The sequence below is a fragment of the Sciurus carolinensis genome, chromosome 16, assembly GCF_902686445.1.
Source record: "Sciurus carolinensis chromosome 16, mSciCar1.2, whole genome shotgun sequence".
Classification (NCBI taxonomy): Eukaryota; Metazoa; Chordata; class Mammalia; order Rodentia; family Sciuridae; genus Sciurus; species Sciurus carolinensis.
This window is the reverse complement of record NC_062228.1, coordinates 15483824-15507560: the sequence shown is the minus strand read 5'-3', so window position 1 is coordinate 15507560 and position 23737 is coordinate 15483824. Positions and strand designations below refer to the sequence as shown.

At 41.5% G+C, this 23737-nt stretch overlaps 1 protein-coding gene across 2 annotated transcripts in view; it reads left to right on the top strand.

Annotated features, from left to right (window-relative positions):
• Wwp2 (WW domain containing E3 ubiquitin protein ligase 2) overlaps positions 1-23737 on the top strand; it is a 133248-nt gene that overhangs the window by 77552 nt on the left and 31959 nt on the right. For both annotated transcript variants that reach the window (XM_047528031.1, XM_047528030.1), the window contains 2 exons: positions 2328-2455; positions 12187-12397. In XM_047528031.1, coding sequence (XP_047383987.1) covers positions 2328-2455; positions 12187-12397 — 339 coding nt within the window. The remainder of the gene's footprint in view (positions 1-2327; positions 2456-12186; positions 12398-23737) is intronic.

The following is a 23737-nucleotide window of genomic DNA, read 5'->3' as shown; positions in this document are numbered from 1 at the left end:
CTCCAGCCTGTCATTCAGGGTAAGCTGCTATCATTAGTGGTTAAACATTTCTGAAAGTATTCTCTCAACTCTGACCGCATGCCCTTTCGCGGAAGGGAGGGAGGAGCCAGGAGAGTACTGGGACTCGCCCTGTCGTCCTGCCCAGCTGCTCTGCAGAGGGACAGGAGCCCTGGCCACTGGAAGCAGTCGTGGACTTGTAGAGCCCATGCGTCTGACAAGATGGATGTTGCATTTGCGTACTGCCCTCGTGACTGCTGCTCCTTGAGGGATGCAGCCTCTCTTGTGGCCTTAGCTCCAAGTCAGAGAGGCCATTTTTGCCTTTGTAAGGGGATTCGGGGCTGAAATAAGCCTCGTATTAACCAATTTTATCTCTTGCAAGCTCTCTGCCCTCAATACATACACATAGACACATGTTGGCCAGCTGCTGGAGACCGCCTTTCCCTTGGAACTAGTTGGTGCTCATTCTGCTTTCGATGAGGAGTTGTGGTAAAGTGCTTAATACCAACGTTTCTTCCCTTGAAGTGGGGACTTTGAAATATTTTTCTTTGACTGAGGTATGGTTGACAGCTTCTGATTTATGAAATTAGCTCAGGGTAAAATAAGATGGAAAAGAGAGTCCAAACTGAATCTTTATTTCCATAGTTCATTTGTACCCTCTCTCCATTTTTAACTGCCACGTGGTCTTGAGGTACAAAGGATTCCAGAGTTGCTGGGAGTTGGCTTTTCTTGACCCAAGAAAAATTGTTTTTGTTTGTTTGATTTTAAGTTTGTTTTCTTTTTTCCTTACTCAAAAGTATACAGGCTCAATGAAGGAAACTGGAAAAATCCAGAAGAGCACAAAAGGCAAAATCAAAGCATCCAGTTCTGCAGCATTTAAAGATTATCACTGTTAACATTTTGGTTTCTGCGTCTCTTGTCTGAAAAGTCTGATGCTGCAGGCTTGTCCCAACACTCTGGACTAGAGGCCCTCACCAGGAGGGATGCCCTTGTGGGTGTGGCTCCCAACAGGGAACTTTCTGTTGCAAGTCTTAGTGTTGCCATTGACCAAGTGACCAGTGAAAGAATAATCTATAGGAGTTCAGCCTAAGTCCAGGGCCCACTACATCCTTTAACCAGAGTGTGGACCCTTAAAGTCACACTACCTGAACTTGAATCTGTCTTCTGTGGCTTACTTGCTGTAGAACTTTTTTTTTTTTTTTTTGCAGTACTGGGAATCGAACCCAGGGCCTCGTGCTTGCAAGGCAAGCACTCTACCGACTGAGCTATCTCCCCAGCTGTGTAGAACTTTTTTGAGTGTGTCTGTTTTCTTATCTGTAAAATGATGATAGCATTAAACTTCCCTCAGAGTGTCCTTGCTAAATGAGGTCATATGTGTAAAGTGCACAGCACTGGCATGTAATGTTACAGCTCAATGAATAGTGTGTATTTCTGAGGTCATCATTATTTTATTGTTTATAGTTATCTTACTGCTTCACGTCATGTAGTTTAAGTTGTTCTCTGGGTCTCTTTCTCTGCCTGGAAAGCAGTGGCCTTTTCTTCACTGGATATTGTTTAAACCATATCACTGTTGCAAAGTGGTATATAACTTCTCAGTAGTGGAATAATGTCCTTTGGTGCAGCGACTGAACTGAAGAACAGGGAGGCATAGACATCGCTGAGTGAGTGAAGGCAGCTTACACAAGGATCCCAAGCCCACACTCTGCAATGAGCCTGAGTGCTCTGAAGGTGTCAGATAGGCTTTCTTCTGCTAGATGCCACCATTTCTTTGTGATCAGGTCATTTCTGCATTGGTTCTCACTTGGATGGGCTGTTGAGTCATCGTTTCTAGGTAAAACACGTCACCAGACACATTGACTAAAGTTGTTTAACACCTCTTGACTTCTGTTTCCAAGGGAGTCATCTTTCTAGCTATACAGAAAATTGATTTGAAGAAGTTTGGGCTCCTTTTGCCTAATGGGAAAAAAATATTTCATCTGCTGCCTGTCCAGTGATTCTTGTTTATTTCTAACATTTCAGCCCAATAAAAATAGTGAGATGGTCACAGGCTATTTTGCCGGTTATTTCAGATGTGGGGGTAATTCACTCCGGATTTGTTTACTTCAAGTGGAAAAGTTTACACAAAGCAGCCTCCTGGGCTTCTACCAAGAAGGAGGCTTCCCTGGGTCTCTGTTCAGAGCTAGCTTCTATTGAGTTGAAAACTCGAGGGGCTGTTGAAGGTCCTGTTTCCAATAAATAGCAAAAGAGGGAGGACGCTGGTTTAGGGAGGACATGCTTCCTTCTTCTTCATCATGCCTTATGTCTGTCTGCTTTACACTTTGAACCCCTAGGACACACAGACATTCAGGCGGTTCAGCCAGAACAACCACAACAGCCGGTGAGCAAAGCCCTGGTACTAGGAACCGACACCGCCAGCCCATCAAGAACCCAAGCCACAGTGGCCTGGCCAATGGCACAGGTGAGTGATGGCACAGCATGCCAGCCTGGACGAGAGCACTGTGCTCTTACCTGTTCTGTCGTGGACTTGGAACTCTGCCTGATGTGTCAGAATATAGGGAGGGTGCGAGAAGACTTCAGTACCGAAGGGAGTTTGAGTCCGTCAGTCTTTCCATTGGCCCACCTTCTTTGATCTCTGGCTAATTCTGGGCATACAGTTATTCTCCATAGTATTGTGCCTGTTTGAAATAATCCTTTGTTTGGAAATAAAAAATTGTTTTTCTGTTCATTTTTTACCAATGTTGGATTTCTTTGGGGGAAGATATTTTATTTACACATAACACATTAAAAAGAATTCCTTAAGGTAAGGAAATTGTCAGACTAGGGGAAAAGAGAAAACTAAGTTTGTTGCTGAGAGCTGAGTTGGAGAAGATGGTGGCACTGTGGAGGGGCTGGGCACAGACTGACTGCTGTGAAGCCAGATTACCCCTGAGGAGCGTGCGTCCCCACTCCCGCAGGGCCCATTTGAGAAGACAGTTAGTCCTATCCACACACAAATAGAACTTGGCTCTGCTTCTATGTAAGTGGGAAAGGAAGGACCTCTTTCCAAACAAATCATTTTTTGTTCTGCTTATGTGTGTCACATCAGGACAGTATCAGAAAGGAAAAGAAAAAAATATTCATTTTTCTACACTTCTTGAAGATGGTCAAATCTTTAGCAACCACTGGTACGTTGGTCTTTTATCTAAATTGGGGCAGATGGGAAGAGTCATGAACATTTATTTCCATAAGGCATAGTCAGGGGAATGCAGGTGTTTTAACTGGTAAGTGACACTGAAATTATTTTGTAGTTGCATGTTGGTGATGGCAGAAGTGTAATATGAAGGACTAGAGAGACCCAGAGCTGCATGGTTTTGCCACATATGCATTATCTTGGCCTGGTTACTGACCTATGTGTGACAAACTTCCTGAGTAGAAGAAATCTACTTGTCACTTGGTAAGAACTTTCAGTTCTTCAGCAGCACTCTGTGGGGTTCAGAGTCCCTCTGGTAGCTTATGTTGCCTGGTTATCTCATTATCTGTAAGGGACTGACAGGGTGGAGTGGCCTGTGTCCAGCAAGACTGACTTTGAACACAGTGGCCTGACTTCCTTCTTGGAGTGTGGGACTTGCCTGAAGGAATCGAGTTCACTGTGGGGTCTTGGGGATGAGAATGAGCTGCAGATGAAGAGCCCAGCAGCTCCCATCTCAGCCTGCCTGGCTCTCCTGTGTGGACCACTGTATCCATTTGCTAGAACCTTCCCATCTGCGTGAAGGTGACTGTGACGTGGCGGCTCTAGATAGACTGTGATGTTGAGAACCGTGTGTAGCTTCACAAGCACCAGTAGATGTGCTACTCTTAGAAAAATAAGTTGCTCATGGAGGAGAGCCAGCGTTTACAAATGGAGAAAGGGAACTAGCTTTTTGGAAGCAGTTCCCAGGTGTAATTGCTGAGATGCCAACCGCTTTATCCTTCCAGGGGTCTACATGTTTGTAATAGTGGTTTCCTCTGCTTTTCTTACAAAAACTGTTGGTAGCCAGACTTTATATGGTGATGGTCTTTGAGTCATTCTCCTTTATTTCCCCTACTTTTATTTTTAGGTACCTTTGCTGTTTGTTCTTATATCCAGGAACATTGTGTTCTAGTAGACAAGTCAGGTGCCCAGCCATGTCCTCAGAAAGCCACATGTCTCTAGCTCACACTGCCTTGGAAATGTGTTTGGGTGGTGTATGTGAATGCCCCAGCTGGTCCTACAACCATCTGTGAAGGGCAGTAGTTGTACTTCAGGGCTTTCTGCCCTCTAGGATACTAAGGCCTTGGCTTCTGCCTGTCCCCTTTCTGGCTTGGTGATGGTTCACCTTTACCTGATAGGCAGCTTGGACTTGAAAGGCTCCTTCATGTATATCCAAAGGGTGTATGAAGATCATCTCTTTCCTGTGGGGAGCAGGCAGAAGCTCCTTTCTTAGATAGTGCAGGACAGAAGGGGGTTTGAGGGTGCACATGAGGATGTTTTTATCGCTCAGTGTGCTGCTGGTAGGCCTGTGAGGACCAGTTCTGAGAGGTGGAGGTGGCCAGCCATGCCTCCTGAAAGTGCTCACAGACATAGGCTATGTCTTTAACAGGCCTTTTGGGCTGTGTGCTGTAGTTACGCATGAAAAAGACATTTGGTGCAAAACCAGAGCTGAGTTCCAGGTGGTTTTTTCATGTTGTCACAACTGTAAAGTATCCATTTTAATAAGATGAGAGTGAATGACAGCCTGTCTATGTAAACATAATATTTCTAAGTTTTAGAAGTGGTAGAATTGAGAAATAGACTAATGGGATAGCACTTCGTTGAGACTTATGTGGAATGATTTATTTTCTAATATTTTACTGAAAATTTTACCCCCCAAAATGAAATCTTTTACTTCTGCCTTAAATGTAATTTCCATGCATGTAGGTCACACTGGCTGCAGTTGGATCCTGTCTCCTCAGGTGCAGTATGTGTAAGAGGTCTAATTTTTAAAGTTAGGGCAAGACTACATATCTTTTAAGTTGTTATAAGGAATAAACAATATAAAACATGTAGAGCGTTTGGCCTGGTGCCTGGCACGTGGAGTTAGTTTATCTTTGTGAATAATTTCCTACAGTGATGGCTATGCAGCATGGATATATGTTTTTATTCATTATGTTATTTTTTAAACATACTCCTTTTATCTATGTGGTCTTCTTGTTTACTTTTTAAAAAAGTGACCTCTTTTCACAGTTGATTTGCCATAATTCACTTAACTATTCCTCAAATCTTGTGTATTTTCCTGTTGTAAAACGAAAATTCTACTGTAAACATCTCTGCATACAGTCTTGTTTCTTCTTGCATGAAATTTATTTATTTATTTTGTAGAGACAGAGCCTCACTGTGTTGCCCAGGCTGGCCTTGAACTCCTGGACTCAAGCATCCCCCTGTCTCAGTCTCCCTAGTAGCTAGACTACAGGAAGGAGTCAGTGTACCCAGCCCTTGAGTGAAATTCTTGAGTCAAAGGATATGAATTTTTAAAAATGAGAACTACTATGCATTGTATTTTCTTCCAAGAGGATCATTTTTATATATCCAAAGCAGTATAATATTTTTTGTAAAATGATATATGAGGTTTATTTTTTCCTGCAACTTTGTAAATATTGACTTGTCATTTTTGCTAGGGGTAACTCATGGTTTACCCTCACTGCATTTCTTTCCATTCTCTTCCCTTCCCTTCCCCTCCCCTCTTCTCTCCTCTCCTCTCCTCCCTTTCTTTCATTCCTCCTTTTCTTTATTCGATACTGGGGACTAAACTCAGGAATTGTGCATGCTAGGCAAGCACTCTACCATTGAACTACATACCTAACCCTAAATTAATTATTCTCTGTATTGGAATCCTATTATCACAAGATAATAATCAGTTTTTTTTCCACTGTGATTTTACTTAGTGTTTATTGCATATCACATTCTTATATACAGTGAGAATTTCTTCATTTCTTGTTTTTGAGCAAGTCCCATATGATTTTGATTATTGATGTACTATAATGTGGTTTGTCAATGTCTGGGAGGGCTAAATCTGCCTTATTACTTTTTCTTTTTGATAGATTTTCAAAACAAATTTCAGACTTTTAAGACCTTGAATTCTTAGAAGCTTCCTGAAGTGTAAATGGGAATTGCATTAATCTATATGTTAACCAGGGAGGGAATTTTTTTTTTTTTTGGCATGGTACTGGGGATTGAACCTAGGGATCCTCTACCACTGAGCTACACTTCCACCGCCTTTTTAAAAGAAAAATTTATTTTGAGATGGGGGTCTCACAAAGTTTTTGAGGCTGGCCTTGAACTTGTGATCCTTTTGCCTCAGCCTTCTGAGCTGCTGGGATTACAAGCGTGCACTAACATGCCTGAAAACCCAGGAAGGATTTAATCTTCCCATCAGTCAGTTACTAGGGTGTGACTTTGTCCATTTTTAAATATTTTTCCTTTTTTCCCCCCTCGTAACTTTTCTTTTTAATATTTTTTTAGTTGTCGATGGATCTTTATTTTTATTTATTCATTTATGTATATATGTATTATGTATATATGTATTTATTTATTTATATGCAGTGTTGAGTATTGAACTCAGTTCCTCGCACGTGCTAGGCGAGCACTCTACCACTGAGCCACAACCCCAGCCCTTTTCCTTGTGTTCTGTATAAGCCTTACCATCCTGGGCCATGCTAATTAATGATGAAATCTCTTTCTAGTTTTGGTTGCTCTCCTGCAGAACTGAATTAGCCTTCTGCATTGGAAGTGCAGTTGATTGTGTGTCATGGTGAACGATGCTGGCTGCATTCCTGTGGATCATGGTGGGAGCTTATCTTCTGAATGAGCCTTTGTTGTTGGCAGTCGCCCCTTTGTATCCAAGTGTGGGGACCGAGGAGACCCACGTGTGTGCACCATGAGCCTGTGCTCTACTCCCCCACCTGAACATCCAGGAATGCGCATCGAGCTGGCAGCGTACCCAGAATTAAGAAAAAGAATTTCCAATTCCCAATCTTCTCTTTTGGCTAACAGTGACCAGAGCGAGTCTCAGTTCTGAGTGAATATGTGATTCATAAAGTGAGTGTTTAGCCAGCATCGCAGAGGGAGCTTGGGAAACACCCACAGTTGCAGAAACCAGAAGCCGTTCAACTGCCTTTTCACCTACTACCCCAGCTACCCTGGGTGCCCAGATTTCCTTCCCGTGCAGGAACGCCGTCTAGGCCAGCTTCATGTCCCCTTCTCCACTATTTTTACCTCATGGTGCTCTGGGGGGGAACCTGGTTCTGCTGCTTGCTGACTGCATGGCATCTCTGAGTGGTCCCTCCAGGCACCTCAGTTGTGTCCTTAGTGAAATGGGCATAATATCTTCTTCCTGAGGCTGGAGGATACATGAGCTAATAGAAGTGTGCTTGTTAATGGCCAGGGATGATCCTGAGCTGGATGGATCCTAGATCAGAAAAAGGACCCTATTAGGAAAGCTGGCAAAATCCAAATGAAGTCTGGAGTCTAGTTAATAATAATAATGTGGGCTGGGGAGATAGCTCAGTTGGTAAAGTGCTTGCCTTGCAAGCACAGGGCCCTGGGTTCGATCCCCAGCACAGCAAAAAAAAAAAAAAAAAAAAGTACTAATTGAATTTTTCTGTTTTTGTTTTGACATGTGCCATGGTTATATAAGATAGTATTATTAGGGGAAATTGAGTGACAGGCATGCCAGATTTTCAACTTCTATATATGTAATATTATCCCCCCAATTTTTCTTTCAAGAACCTGTGTTGCAAATGATAAGTGTCTCACAATGTCAAATACCTTTCTTTTGCTAGGTTATTAGGCTTATTGAACAAGTATTTGTTGAACAGATATTTATCAAATGCTATTTTGCTAAAGAGATGGACAATGTAAAAAGGTGTAAGATAAGTCCTCTGCCCTATAATCTCTTTCCGGAAGTAGAAAACACACCTCAGCTAAGCACAGATGTCACAGGGGCTGTGGGCTGAGGATCTGAGAGCACAGGGGCTGTGGGCTCTGCACAGGGGGATGACTGCTTGGGGCCACAGAGGTGGGGAGGGGCCTCCAGGGAAGAGGGCTGATGTGAGCTAAGAGGTAGAGCAGGTTTGTAGGAGGTGGAAAGGGGAAGGCAAGCAGATGTGCCCTCACTCCCAAGAAGAAGGGTACAGTCTTGGGGCCGATGAGGGGTGCACATCAATGGTTAGGATTAGAGGTGAGAGAACATTGACTGTATTGAACAGAGTGATTCTCCAAGGCATGGTGAGATTGTAGCTCCTTGTCTGTGACAATCCAGGTTTTTTCTCTATTTGAAGCCCCATCATGCTTGAGTATGCCCTGTCACTTGCTTACCAGGGTGATGATGGCCAGTAGCTCAGTGTCTACATTCTTCTGGCTGTAAGCTGTGATGGGTTGGACTTACCTTGGAGGTAAAGCTCTCAAGTTCTAAGAATGGGCATATGCAGTCACATGTTGCTGAAGGATGGGATGCAGTCAGAGAAATGTGTCTACGACGTCATCATTGGGTAGACATCATAAAGTGTACTTACATACTGAGATGGCTACAATGTTAGTAGGCAGAATAATAATATGGGACCACTATAATATATGCCTCCATCTTTGACCAGAATGTTCTTATATGGTGCATGACTATATACCAAGGCACACACACACACTCACACACACATACTCACACACATACAGCACAAGAGTGTCAACATAGGTGAAAAAGCTCATGAGTGTTAGGATATCTGGCTTTCATGTTTCTTTATTTCCAAATCTGAACTCAAGTGTGGCATAGAACTCTTGAACAACTGAGCAACTCTGGTGAGTCCAAGGCCCCTGGATAGGCCAGTGGGTAGATGCAGACCTGCTGGGAGCCCTTCTAACTAGGTTTGCAGCTGCATAAATAGATCCAGATAGTGTTGATTAAAGGTGCTCCTCCATTAGCATGCTCTGGGCTCTGCTTTTGTCTCTCCCCGGCCAACAATTTCATAATAATTATTTTAAAATAATAGTACACATTATTACAACTTTAAAGGCATAGAAACTTACACAGTGTAAAGAATGTTTTCCCCTATTTTGCTAGTCTTCAGTCACTGTTGTGTTTATCGTGACTTTTCCCAGAGGTAGTCACTGTTGTGTTTCTTGTGACTCTTGTAAAGTTATTTTTTGAAAACAAGCATATGCATAGATTTTCTTTGAAAAAGCACATATATGCACATACCCACACAAATAACACTATGTAGATGTGTCTGCATCACCCCCCCCACACACATACAAATGCATATGCTGTTCAGCATTTCCCCACTTAATAGGTATCTTAGAATTTTTCCATGGAACTTGAAACCAACTTGAGGTTTGTCCCCTTTCTGCATCCCCACTAATCACAGCCAAAGATGGGGACAATTTTTTAGTGTCAATATGAACATCATGGGGGCTGGGGAGATAGCTCAGTTGGTAGAGTGCTTGCCTTGTAAGCACAAGGCCCTGCGTTCGATCCCCAGCACCCCAAAAAAAAAAAAAAAAAAAAATGAACATCATGGTAATAGATTGAAATACTTTAAATGTTGAAATCTAGAACTTCATAATGATTTTTTAAACAAAGCAAAACTTCAGCATTTAAATAAACAGTGCAAGGAAATCAACTCATCATTCTGAAGACTGGTAAACGAAAGGAAAGAATCAAGCATTTGTCCTGGATTTTCCTTCACAAACTGAACCTCAAGGTTGCCCGAGAGTTGTTGAAAGGAAGTTCCTTTTTTGGAAGGATCCCAGCCAACAAATGAAGATGGCATGATAGAATTAGAATATGACTATTTTGCAAACTCCATTGAATTATTTCAAAAGTCTAGTTCTGAGCTTTCTTATTTATTTAATTGGTGTCTGCCTACTCATGCATCCATATAGTGTATTAATTGTTGCAGTTTGATGATGTTTCAGAACTTTAGAAAACAACCCCCCCCCCCACATAACTCTCTTTCCTCTCCTTTAGACGTTTCAAGGCTACTCATGCATACCATACTTAGCTTTCCTTATAAATTTGTGAATGAATTTATCTAGCTGTGAAAAAAGCCATGATGGGATCTTTTTTTAGAAGTTGGAATTGAGTAAAATGTATATATTTGCTTAAAGAGAATGGCCATCTGTTGTGTGTTACTAGCTTGGCTGAACTAGAATAAGGAATGTAAATATGAAGCATTGCATTTATGTTGGGGAAACGTTAATTGCACAAGATTTATTCATTTATTAAACCTAATTTAACCTTCACATGGGGGAGAAAGCAAGTGAATAAGTCAGAGGCAGTCCCAGCTCAAGCTCTTCTGCATTTGTTAGGATCAAGCTGGTGTGGCATCAGGTCCTGTGAAGACATTTCAGTTCCACCTGACCCCCAGGTCAGGTGGCCAGTAGAATCTAGGGATTGTTCAGAGTTTTCATAGTATAAGTCATACTAAAGGACCTGCAGAGAAGTAAGAGTGTAGTGAGTGAGGTTAAGCTTTGGAGGCAGACAGCAGGGTGGGAATTAGATGTTCTATGACCCTGGCAGGTGATTTCCTTCTTCTGTGCTTAGTTTTCTCAATGTAAGATGGGGCTTATCTAGGATGCTGCCTAATTTGTGGAGTTGTGTGTGAGGTTTAAATGGGATAATCCAAAGTACCTTACTCCTTGCCTGGGATATACCTCTGGGTTCTGTAAATATTAACTAGTCCCATTTAAATTGGTAATCTGATCCTGCTATTCTGAAGGTGTCAGATTTATTATGTTCAGTTCATATACATACATATATATATATATACATATATATATATATATTTCAGTTCTTGATATCATTGTTTAGGAGAGGTGGCAAAAGATATCAGTGGGGGAGCTGTCAGAGGGTAAGGAAATGTGTCCTACCTTGAGGAAGTAGTAGGCCTTCTTACTGGAAGAAGACGACTAATGAGAAACAGAAAATTCACATACTCGTTGTGAATTGCTTTGGAGCTGAGAGACTCAGACCAGCTAGTGGAATTCTGCTTAATATCAGAAAAACTTTCTTGAAAGTACATCTGCTCAATAATGGACTGGTTCTGCAGTGAATGCCCTGTTAGAAGAAATGTTTGAGAAGAAATGATAGCTTTTGTTAGGGAAATTGCAAAATGAATTTCTGAATTAGAAAGATGATACTAAATGATGATTAAGGTGATGATGATTATCTCATGAAGTTCTAATAAAAACATACATACATGCAATTACATATATAAAAAATTCTCTGCATCTGGCTTCTGCATTTGTAATTCCTTGAAACCTCGTTTGATCCGTGTGGAGTTAGAGTATCGCAGTGCCTTGTATGCATAATGATCATTGAAGACATGAAGAAATGGTGAGATAATGAGATTTGGGAACTGGCTTATTTCACTTCTGTTTCTTTGCCTGGTTGCTACCTGGGAAATAAGACCTTAGCTTTTGAGCCCCTTCTTTTTCATCTAGAAACCTTCCTCTTTTGAGCAGGAGCCTTTGAAAGACAAACCCATGATTGGGAGTTTTCTGTCTCTTCACGTGTGTGGAGTTTTCTGAGGGGAGGTGCCATCTGTGTCCAGCTGACGATGGCAGATTTAAAGAAAAGGGTGCGACCCTGTAAACTTGGTCTTGGTTTTGCTCCATTTGCCGCCAACATGCTTCCTTGTTATCTTCATCTTTCCTACTATTTTATTGTAATGAATGTAACCATAGCAAGTTAGGAAAACCTAATAGAATTATTTTAAAGGAAGTATTTAACATATTTGTTTCAGATTCATCCTCTAGTTTTTCTTTCAGGTCTTACTATCTTTTCTTTTCTTTCTTTTTTTTGGGGGGGGGGGTACTGGGGATTGAACTAGGAGGCACTTGACCACTGAACCACATCCCCAGCCTTATTTTGTATTTTATTTAGAGACAGAGTCTCACTGAATTTAGTGCCTTGCCATTACTGAGGCTGGCTTTGAACTCGAGATCCTCCTACCTCAGCCTCCCAAGCCACTGGGATTACACACATGCACCTCCTTGCCCAGCTGTATTTTCAAAGTTACATTTTGTAAAACTTTTTGCTGTTGGACCTGATCCACCTAGGGTAATAGTGTAGATATTTTGTTAGCACAATAAATGAAAGACCTACTAAATGAAAACAAAATTCTTCTTCATTGACCTTTGAAGTTTGGTTTGTGCGTTTTCAGTGAATGATGAACCCACTGCAGCCTCTGATCCTGAAGAACCTTCTGTTGTTGGTGTGACATCCCTATCTCCTCCAGCCTTGAGTGTGACCCCAAACCCCAACACGACATCTCTCCCTGCTCCGGCCACACCTGCTGAAGGAGAGGAACCCAGCACTTCTGGGACACAGCAGCCTCTGACAGCTGCCCAGGCTCCTGATGCTCTGCCTGCTGGGTGAGTAGCCTTCTGTCCTACAACAGTCCTGTCCTCAAAGACTGAGCCCCCTTCACTGGATCAGAAGAAACATGGTTATTTATTACCTAGTAGCCTGTAGTCCCAGGGGAGTCCACTGTGCACAGAAGCAAGGGAAGTCAAGAACTGCTTGTTCTACATAAATCCTGCAAAGAATCTAAATCATCCAGGCAGAATCAATGCTACCTTATGCCATGGCTTGAAATGAACAGCTTTACTCAAAAAGAGTGGTTTTTATGGAACAAGGAGCTCATTTTGCTTTCCTGAATCGTGGGAGGGTGTTCCTCTGGTTTCTGCCAGAAAACAGCTCTTCTCTCTTCAGCTTTATCTTAACAACCTCCGGAAGACTTGGGCTTCAGGTTCTGAACATTGATGTATGTTATTCCCATAACTGGGTTGATGTTAACGTGGACTACTAGTTTTCTGGCCATCCTTAGTTTGAAATTAAATTTGATGCTTAAGACCTTGGGTGATAAGATAATGACACCCAGTAAGTCAAAAAGAAGTTCAAATTTGACCATACAGTAAGTGGAGATTAAGAGCAGGAACCTGGAAACCGAATATCTGGGATTAAATCCCCCCTTCACTTCATCTATGTGACCTTGGCCGAGTGAATTTAAGCACACACATCTGCCCAGGAAGTTAAGGGACTCAAATAAGATGGTGTATGTGAAGTACTTGCTGAATGAAGGCATTATACCTGGAAAGGGGCATTTAAAAAAATACTTTTTTTTTTAGTTGTCAATGGACCTTCATTTTATTTATTTATCTGTGGTGCTGAGAATTGAACCCAGTACCTCACTCATGCTAGGCAAGTGCTCTACCACTGCACTGTGACACCAGCCCAGAGGGGGATTTTTGAAGAGGTATTTGTGATGGAGCCATAAAAGAGAACGCCTCTGACCTGGGAAACAAAGTCTTAGTGACAGCTGATCATAGCCAGGGCTGGTTCCATTGTCCATCCTGGTTACCAGTTTGGTACTGAAGAAAGCCAGTGTCCATATTGTTTTAATGACTGGTGACCTGGCTGAAACTGGCTTGGTGGTGGTGTGTGTCCTTTGAGCCCTTAAGATGTATGAAGGAGAAAGGAAGGATGCGAGGCCTTTTGCTTAATATGTAATGTGCTGTATTATTCTTAAAGGTACTTCTGAACACTTAATTGCTAAAATATGAAGCACGAAGGCATAGGTGTTTTTAACTCCATACACTTGGCATACTGCCTACTTCTTACCTCTCAATAGTGTGTCGATTAGATGGAGAGTATTGCAAACCTGCGAGCACCCTGGGGGTGCTAAGAGGCAGCTCAAGTTTTTGATTTTGCAAGATGATTATGAATCAGCTGGTTATGGCTACTCCCTATAGAGATTTCTTTTCTCTTGTATATGGTACAGAATACTCAAAAGCCCTTTGGTTTATAATCTCAAATTTGTATGTTATAGTTTTGGGGGAAAGAGAGCAGAATCATTTTGGCAGAAAGGAGAGAAAATGACTGCCTGTGTCCCTAGTGAGCTGTTTGTTTTCTTTCCACTGAGCAAATGCCTGGAAGGCCGGCCTCACTTCTGTGTCAGTCACAGGCAATTAGGGCTAATGGCTCAACATGTCTTTATGTAGGGCGTGTGTGAGGGTTACTGTTCTCCTGGATTGGGCACTTCCTGTTTCCAGGCAGCTGGAAAACTCCAGACTCTGAAAACACTCTTTATTCTCAGTCTGGCAGATTGAGCAGGGAAGCCGATTCTCCTCCCTCCTCTGGCCAGAGGCTGAAGCACTTTTTTGAGGTAGAGTTTGAACAGCATCTTTTCCTTGGAGCTTTTGGAACGTGACAAAGCCCATATGCAGGTCTGGGGTGACTGCTGCCTACTTTAACGTGTATGATGGTCCAGAGAAGGATACTGGAGTCCCTCCCACTTTTCCAGCCCAGTCAGGCTCCTCAGTGCCTGTCTCTAAGTTGACAAGGAGTATTCAATACCTTGAAGATGGTCTCAGGGCCTCGAAAGGGCCAACTACCTAACTGGAGGTGGCCATCGGCACTGCTGAGCGTATGGTAGTGAGGACAGCAGGCTTTTGGTTGGCTCATATGTTTTGGAAGCCAGAAAGGCATGGTTTCTACAGTGACCCTTCCCATTCACAGACCTGCTGTCTCCACCCATCCCAGCTTATTTACAAGTTTAGAGGATTCAGAAAAGGCAGATTATTAATTCATTCCTGGTACTTGACTTCGGAATATCAGGAACCAATGAGAGAATGAAATATATCACCCTAACTCATATAACCAGCGAAGTTATGTTGCAACAGAGGGATAGAAGTGTCACATCATAGGAAATGTACCTTCTTGAATTTACAGAATGCTTTTGTCTTTTTTGAGGACATATAAATGTAGTATCTAAATTAATCATATATCCTAGTGCCCAGGTTATAAACTGGTTATATAATGATTTATATGATCCAGTTTGCCATTAAATAAAGTATTGGTTACTATTTCAAAGATGGCCATTCCAGGGCTGGGCATTGCAAATGCAGTGTTAACCAAGACTTTGTTCTCAGAATGTTTTACGGTGTCTTCTCTGGTCACTCAGAGTTCTCCTTGTGGTTACTTTGTCCATTTCCTTGGCTTCTTTGGGATCTGATGCCGATTCCCATTTCTGTCTCTTGAGCCCATTTACTCTGCCGAGGTATGTTAACCCTAGTTGTCTGAAACAGAACTTATCATCTTGCCTTCCCCATTCAGTCTAGAATCTGTTCTCCCTCCTGATAATGCCGCCACCATCTGCCTAGACAACCGTCAGGCCATCCATGTCACTTCTTCCTGACATCCATCTAGCCCAGCTGTCAGCTCCCCATGCTTTCCTTCTTAGCATTTATCACAAGTGCAATTAAAATAATGATATATTGAGTGCTGTCTCCCTTTTGATGCTGTAGGTGCCACATGGTAGGGATGATGTCTTTTTAATCTACCACTATATGGTCGTGCTTAGCACAGTGCCTGCCACATGGCGGGACCACAGGAAATGGTGAAATGAAAGAATGATGGCTTCATGTTTTTGCCTTATGCAGTATTGAAGTACCACTGTCGGGCTGGGGAGATAGCTCAGTTGGTAGAGTGCTTGCCTTGCAAGCATAAGGCCCTGGGTTCGATCCCCAGCACCGCAAAAAAAAAAAAAAAAAAAAAGATTTGACGATGAAGTACCACTGTCTGTCACTTAAATGATTGTTCTTGTGCTTTCCTGATTTATTTTAATCTTTTAAAATGAAACTGAGCATGACTTTGCACCATTTGGAAGGCTGTAGTGACTTCCTATTGTTTTAGAGTTAAATTCCCAGGTCTTTAATTAAGCCTAAAGAGTCCTGCATGATGCGACCTTTTCTGCCTACTGGCCCTCTGTGGAAGCCACTCTGCTTTGCCCACGGAGCTCCAGCTATGATAATTTAGTTTGACAAACACACCCCCCTCCCTTCGGAGTAAGGACCCTCTCCAAGCTGAAAGCTTCCTGGACATTTTGTCCGTTAATTCCTGTACATCTTCAAGTCTTAGCTTATTGGTAATTCCTCTGGAAATCCTCCCTAGCCCTTGGGAGATGAGGTTAAAACCTCCATGTGTGTTTTCTCACATCTGTAATTGCTTGTTCATGTCTCTGCCCTGCTGGGCTATAAATGCCAAGATGGCAGGGTGCCTGGCACAAAGTAGCCCCCTGAGACATATTTATCATGAATAAATGAATATATGTTGCCCCCCCCCCCTTTCCTTCACCTGGATGAATGTTGTTATGCTTCTCTGATACCTTAGAGAGAGAGCAACTGTGACAAGAATATTGCATTTTCTTCCCAAGGGCAAGAAAGTTAAGCCTAACTCTGTCATGCACTGGGTTGACTGACAAATTCACGTCTCTCAAAATCAGAAAACTCCTGTTCACAAGGGATCCTCACGCATTGGCAGATACTGTGCAGCATGGCTTCTCTTTGCTAAAGCATTTGAGCCAAACTAGATTGCTTTCTAACAGTGGATTCTGCTTCTAGCGTTATCTCCTGAACTCCATGATGTCTTTCCTAAGTGACGGGAGCAGGGTTCACCTGGGGATCCCATGGTTCTAGTTTTCAGATGGCCACGTTCCCTTTCTGTAATTTGCAGCAGAGGGTATGTTTTAAGGCCCCAAGTCCCCTGAAACTTGGACTGCCTCCGTCCATATATGACTCTCCTCATTCTTATCCTCTCTCGCTGTCTCTAAACCCTCCTGCTTTCTGGAGCTTTTAACTTAATTAGCACAAAAGAAGCTACTGGAAGGGTGTGGAATTTCCAGGTTGCAAATTTCTATTAAAGAAGGACTGCCAGGACCCTCTGGGGAGACATGTGAGATAGTGTTCCAGGCAGGGGGCAACGGAAAGTGAGGCCACTTTGGTCCGCTGGCCCTATATCTGGTTTTTGTCAGCACTGAGCCCACTTTGGGGACCGAATGCTTATTAACAGACTGTGTGGACATGGCTTCAATAAATTCCAAGCGCGCCCCAGTCTGTGCAGCTCCCTCCTTCCCTCGCACACAGAGGCGCATTATTTGACCCTGGCAGCCGCACACTGCTGTGGTTTCTTACATAAGGCAGGGCGTTGTGTTTGGCCTGCCGACTTACCTCAGCTCTGCCATTTCACACCAGCCTTTCTCTCCTGCAGTCATTGGCTGCCCTGTCTGTTTCCTGCCTCATAGTAGAATTAATTGAGGAGAGAGGTGTTTTCTGGATCTTTGGGATTCACCATCTGCCCTGCCCCCAAGTCTAGTTATGGAGACCCAAAGACACTTTCTTCAGGTGGTCCTTGAGACACTATCAAGGGTGACAGCCTCTTAAAGAGTTGGTGCTTTGTTTGTAGAGACACCCTAAGAGAAGTTGGAATTTGGAACTTCTCTGCTAAGCTCTAAACCAGCCACTGCCATCAAATTCCATTCCAAATTCAATTTCAGTGGTTGCCAGTCTTACCCAAGGAGTTTTAAAACAGTGCTTCTCAAATTGCAAGAACCTTTCCTTTGTTGTTGTTGTTGCTGCTACTGTATTGTTTTAATTTTAAATTTCAGTCTCATGCAAACTCATGCTTTTGTTCTATACTCTGTTCAGGGGAAAGACTGTACTGATACTGTATTTAGATGTTGTGGCATTGTCAAAGACACAAAAGTTTCTAAGTGCTGAGAATCTTCTATACTTTTCTGGTTGCAGAACTGGAAGAGTTTGTGCTGTGGATTACTTTGCACTAGAAGAAAGAATCTGTGTCTTTCTCCCAGCCTGTTTATTGCTGAATTTAAGTTCTTGATTTTGCAAGGATTTTCACAGGCCCAGGTCATACTGAACAGTATGCACTCTGGCTTCCTTTCCTTGTCTCAGAACACACACAGCTTTATTTCTAAAAACTCTATAGCCTTATTTCTGAAGATCGGACAGTGGATATTCTTACCATAGCTACATCACTATAATCACTCCTAATTGCTAATTCTCATTTTTACTGTACTTTTTTGAGAGCTCCTTAAGAGCAGGGTTTATTGTGTCCGTCTTTCCATCCTTAGCACCAGCGTGGTACTTGGCTTTCAGGGAGGTAGAGTGGTTTGTGGTTTTTTTTTTTTTTTTTTTTTTTTTATATTTTTAGTTGTTGATGGACAACAACTGTTGTTATTTACTTATTTATTTATATGTGGTGCTGAGAATCGAACCCAGTGCTTCACACATGTGAGGCAAGTGCTCTACCACTGAGCCACAACTCTAGCCCTGTGTGTGTGTTTTGACTAAGTGGATATGTGATTTCACATTTTCAGTTACCCTTAAAATTTTAGTGTCCTTTTTTCATCTGATTATAAAAGCCCATTGATAGAAAACTAGAAAAGAAATAGAAGAAGCAATGACAACAATGACAATAACCATTGGTGTTTTTACCATTGGTGTTTTTTAAATACAGTTTGTGCATGTTGTTTCTGGACCATTAATAATAACTCCCATTTTTTGGGGACTGCTAAGTTGCATGTATGAATTATTTCATGCAATCCTCACAATGCTTCAGGTAGAGACTCATCTGCATCTTGCAAATGACGAAACCTCAAGAAATTTGCCTGAGGACACATATGCAGAAATTCACACCTCAGCATACGTCTTCCAAAATTTGATCACCGTACAGTATAGGCTTTAAATCTGAAGTATTTTTATGATAAAGTATAGCAAGCATTTAGATAAGAATGATGATAAATTAAAAAGAACTGAGTATGTAGCTTAGTGGTAGAGTACTTGCCTAGCATGCGTGAGGCTTTGGCTTCTACCCCGGCATTATTAAGTGAAAAAAAAAAATTCCTATGGGCTTACCAGGTAACTTTATCAAATTTTAGCCTTACACTGCATTTGCTAGAGTTCTTCCTTAAAACAACAACAACAATAAATAAGACCCTTGTGAATAAGATCTTACCAGTACATTTGTAAGTCCTCTGAACTCCTCTATGATCCAATTTCCTATATACAGTGAAACATGAAACTTGGGACATTCATTTAAAATGCTATGTAGTATTCTGTTGTATGAACAGGTAAAAATGTGTGCATTCTCTTATTTCTTCATAATTATGAACGGTGCTGGCAAGATGGTTTTCTGTGTATGCCTTATGGTGTACATATTTGTTTATTTAATATGTCCTGGAACTAGAATTTCTGTATTGTAGAGGATGAAGATCTTCAATGTTAGCAGATACACTATCAAATTGCTTTCTCAAATCAGCTCACCAGTTCACTCTCCTTTGAGCATGTGTGAGCATTCCTGCTAAAGCTGACCATCATCAGATTTTTTTCATCTTGGCTGGTCTGATAAGTGTGAATGATATCTTCTTGTGGTTTTGAGTTTCATTGATTACCATTGATAGTGAACCTCCTTTTAAGGTTTTTACTTGGTACTTTGGTTTCCTTTTTTGTGAATTACCTATTCATATGTTTTTGTCCATTTTCCTATTTGGCTGTTTAACCTCAGAATTCTCCATATACTAGGTAGTAATCACTTCTTAATTATATGCATTGCAAATATTTTCTCTCAGCTCATAGCTTGTCTTTTCACTTTGTTTAGTTGCCTTTGATTATGCAGGAGCCTAAAATTTAAAATAGTCAAATTTTTCATAGGCCTTTTTTTTGCCTTGTCCAAAATTCTTCCTTACTCCGAACTTGTAAAAATTGTACACATAGGCGGATACCCCATATTTCTGTTGATTTTGATATGCATGCTATTTCATATTTAAACTCAAGATATTTAAAGACATTGCCATGCCATCATTTACTTGGTAGTTCTTTTTCTTAATGCTATGTTAAATAATCATACAATCCAGGGTATTTTAGATTTAATGAAAAGCAGCATATTTATATAAATTTTAAACATGATATTAATGATCTTGGGGGTGTTATTTATTGACTTGCTTCTGCACCCAATATACTGTAAACATCTGAACAAGACCATATTCGTCTTCAATGTTATTTTCAATGAATGAATACCCCTTGTAGAAATAATAACATTTATTTTATTAATACTCCACTTGGGGGCATTTAGGTTGTTTCTTCATCTTTTCTGTAACTGCTCTAATGTGCTGTAACAGATGTGCATGTAGCTATATCTCTTCAGGCTGTGTCCTGGAAGTGGAGCTGGTGAGTTAAAGGGTAGTCAGGAAGGAAGGGTTTTAGATCAAGTTGCCAAATTGCCCTTTGGAAAGAGAATACCCATTTTTGCATCTACCAACCATTTTTGAGAATGACTACCCACATTGCCAACATTTACCTGAAAAAAATGTTTAAAAAAAAGTTTTATAGACACCATCTCTAAGAATTTCTTGCTTGTCTGTCAAAGCATATATCTGAAAATTGCCAGCTTCCATTGAAGAGCTGTGGAGACTTTCTCAAACAAAAATAACAGACTGGTTGAAGACTAAGGAGAAGAAAACTAGACTTAATTCAGAGCTGATAGCCTGCCCTCCTGGGCTTAGAGGGCATAAAGTACTGTTGATAGTTGTGGAAAGGAGGTTAGTGTGCTTAGTTTTTAAGGCTAGGTAAGTATTTTAGGGGAAAGGTCCTTGGGGGGAGGGACTGAGTTAACACATTTCCTACCCAGTTTACAGAGGACCTGCTGAGGCCATAACAGTGAGCAGGAAGAGATACATTCCATTTTACATGGGTCTCTGACTCAGAAAACAGGCTGAACACTCCCTGCAGAGGAAATGAATCTTATGGTTCACCCCAGAAGTGGACTATAGGACTTGGTGCTGAGGCATTTATTATAGGAGCATAAAATAAAGAACAGTAAACAAACAGGAATTTTATGTATTATTTGCCTGTGGCAAGTTGAACTTCTACATAGGCTGCTTTAAGAATACTTGAATACTTCTAGTGTATTCTTCTGAAGTTCAGTTTTTATCTTAGTACCAGCAAGACATGTTTTTGTTAGGGTGCGTAAAGGTTCTGGCTTGACTATTCTCTAATGGAGAAAGTGTATTTTGCTTGAGAGTCATCTTTACTAATGTCCAGTGCCTGGGTGACTAAAAAGTGAACAAATTGATGACTAATACGAGTTAATAATAATGCTCTTACTAAAATTGAGTTTTTGAGCATTTCAACCTGTACATTTGTAAGGGTCATTTAAGGAGAACTCTGATACTAACCTGAGTTCCTTGCCCAGCCCCAGCCATTCCAGCTCTATCCTACTTTTGGTGAAACAGATTCTCTCCAAACACAGGAGGATTTAACTAAGAAATACATTGACCAGGATGGGCGAACTCATGCTGTAATTGCAGACCACAGAGGATTAACTTCCTAAAGACCTTTTAGGAAGTCTTCTGTAAGAAAATGTGGTTCAGGTGACCAGACATTGTCCTGTTAGATGACACAGGAGAAAGATGATCCACATCCTCCTAATGATGGGATTATCTTCTAGTCCTTAACCTTTTAATGATGGCTCTCATTGGGAGATTGCATGTGGGTGGAGAAGATATACAATAAAGAGCACCCATAGGAGCAAAGGTAATTTAGGTAAAATAAAAATTAGTATTTTTTGACACAAAGACCCCATGCCATGTGCCATCTGACTGAATGTTATTCATTGAAGGCCAAGGAGCAACGTGTTGCGTAGGAACCTGAAATAAACCCAGTGTTTTGAACCCTGAGAGAAGAATGCTTCTTAACAGGAGCAGGGAGGGTGCAGGTGACTGAGATGAGTATTAAGTGAGACCTTTGGGCTGGTAGTTAATCTTAGTGTGAAAAAGATGCTATAAGGGACAGACGCCTACCCACCCTGACAGGGATGTACCAGTCTCACCTTCTTCATGTGGGGACACCAAACCAAGCTAGTTGGAAGGCTTCATCTAGCAGTTAACTGAGAAGTGAGAACTGAGAGGCTTGTGTGGCTGATGGCAGAACAACTGAGTGCTGTTGAATGAAGGGAAGATATTTGTATGATTTGAGTGTGGCCGGCAGGTAAGGAAGGAGTGAGAGTTAGAGCGAGGTAGGCAGCGAGCAGGGAGGACCCACATGGATGATTAACCTGAGCAGGAAATTTTTGCAGGAAAAATGTAGATATGAAAAGAGAAGGGAGGAAAGAGCTTGTTTCTCTGGTGACTGTATTTTTCCAGCTAAGCCAATTGAGAGGATTCATAGAAGGACACTGCATTTTGTTGAATAACAGCAGTCAGTAAAAGAGAGACTTTGATTTTTAGAATCAACTGCCATCAAAGATGGGAAGAAAAGATCTTGTCTGAGCCTGTATGCTCTCAAGAGCCGCTGAACTTTGTGGAATATAAGGGAAGAGGAGATAATACCAGTTCTGCTCCTGGAAGCGTGTGGCAGTTCCACTGTGCCAATGAAGGACATTTACTACATGGAATATGAAGTATTATCCTTCCTTCAAATTAAAATATTAGTTAGAGTATAACAAAATCAGAGTTTTCCCCTTTTCTCAGTTTAAACAAAGGCAAAAGTGGGTGCTTTTTATAAAATGAAAGTTCTAACAAAAGAACTTTTTGAATAAGAGAACATGTGTTCAGTTTTTTTTGTTTGTTTTTAAATCTCCTGTGCTACAACAGATGCTTTGTCTTTTTGAACGGGACGTCCCATCCAAATATTATGGACAGTTTTCCAAATAGTGACTGTAAAATGGGTAAATTAGTGTTGTTGTTGGGGCTTTTGTACTGTAACATGGCCCAGAGAACCTGTTTTTAAGGAAGGGAAGGATATAGCTGGCTTCTTAGGGAATGCTGGAGTGTTCTCAGGTACTAAACTATACTAGGGACAGATGTGTGTTCTCGTTGTATCTAGAAACTTCCATATTTCAACACTCTTATTTATATATATTTTTGTAATATGGGGATTGAACCCAGGAATGCTGTACCACTGGGCTGCATCCCCAATCTTTTTTTTAAATTGTAGATGGACACAATACCTTTATTTTATTTTATTTTTTTATGTGATGCTGAGAATTGAACTCAGTGCCTGACATGTGCTAGGCAAGCGCTCTACCACTGAGCCACATCCCCAGCCCTCAACCCAGTTTATTTTTTTCTTTGGGACAGGATCTCTCTTAAGTTTCCTCTACTGACCTTGAACTTGGTGATCCTCCTGCTTCAGCCTCCGAGTCACTGGAATTATAGGAATGAAGCTGTCTGGCTTTTAATACTTACTTTTAAGTCAAGTATCTTTCTCTTGACCTTTTTTATTTCCAAATTCAGATGAATAAAGAGGGTATCAGATTTGCAACTTCTTCCTAAACAGGCAGAAGGCAATTGGTGACATAGCATGTGGCTCCATATACTGCCTGGTTTCTTTGCTGATAAGTCCTGCTAGATCCCCACAGGTACTGGTGGGACACCAGCCTCTGGAGCTACAATGTTTGTTATTCTTTTGTTTTTAATTCTGAAGGGCATTCAGAGGAAGAGCTTATCCTAGTCTTATATTTTCTTCTGCCACTTTGCTAAGAGATTTTGTACTTTCAATAAACATTAATAAAATACCAAATTGGGTCCTGAGGATCTTCCTTGTGCACTGGAAGGAAGCAGGGCACCTGGGTCAGGTCCCCAGGAGTCTGTCCAGGCAGAGCCTGAGCACAGATACCCAGGGGAGGAAATGTTCCTGAGTGTATTTTTGTGGTTTTAGTATAGTTAAGGAAGCAGGAGACAGCTTGAGACTGTCTTATACTTTGAGTTACTCCAGAACAAATTGTAGCTTAACTTGGTATGTAAACCAACCAAAATCTAATTTAGGAGTGTATTTTTTTGTAACAAATATTTGGATTTCAGCCAGTCACAGGTAGTCAACTGATCAAATTCTGCGTAAATAAGACAGAAGCCTGACCAT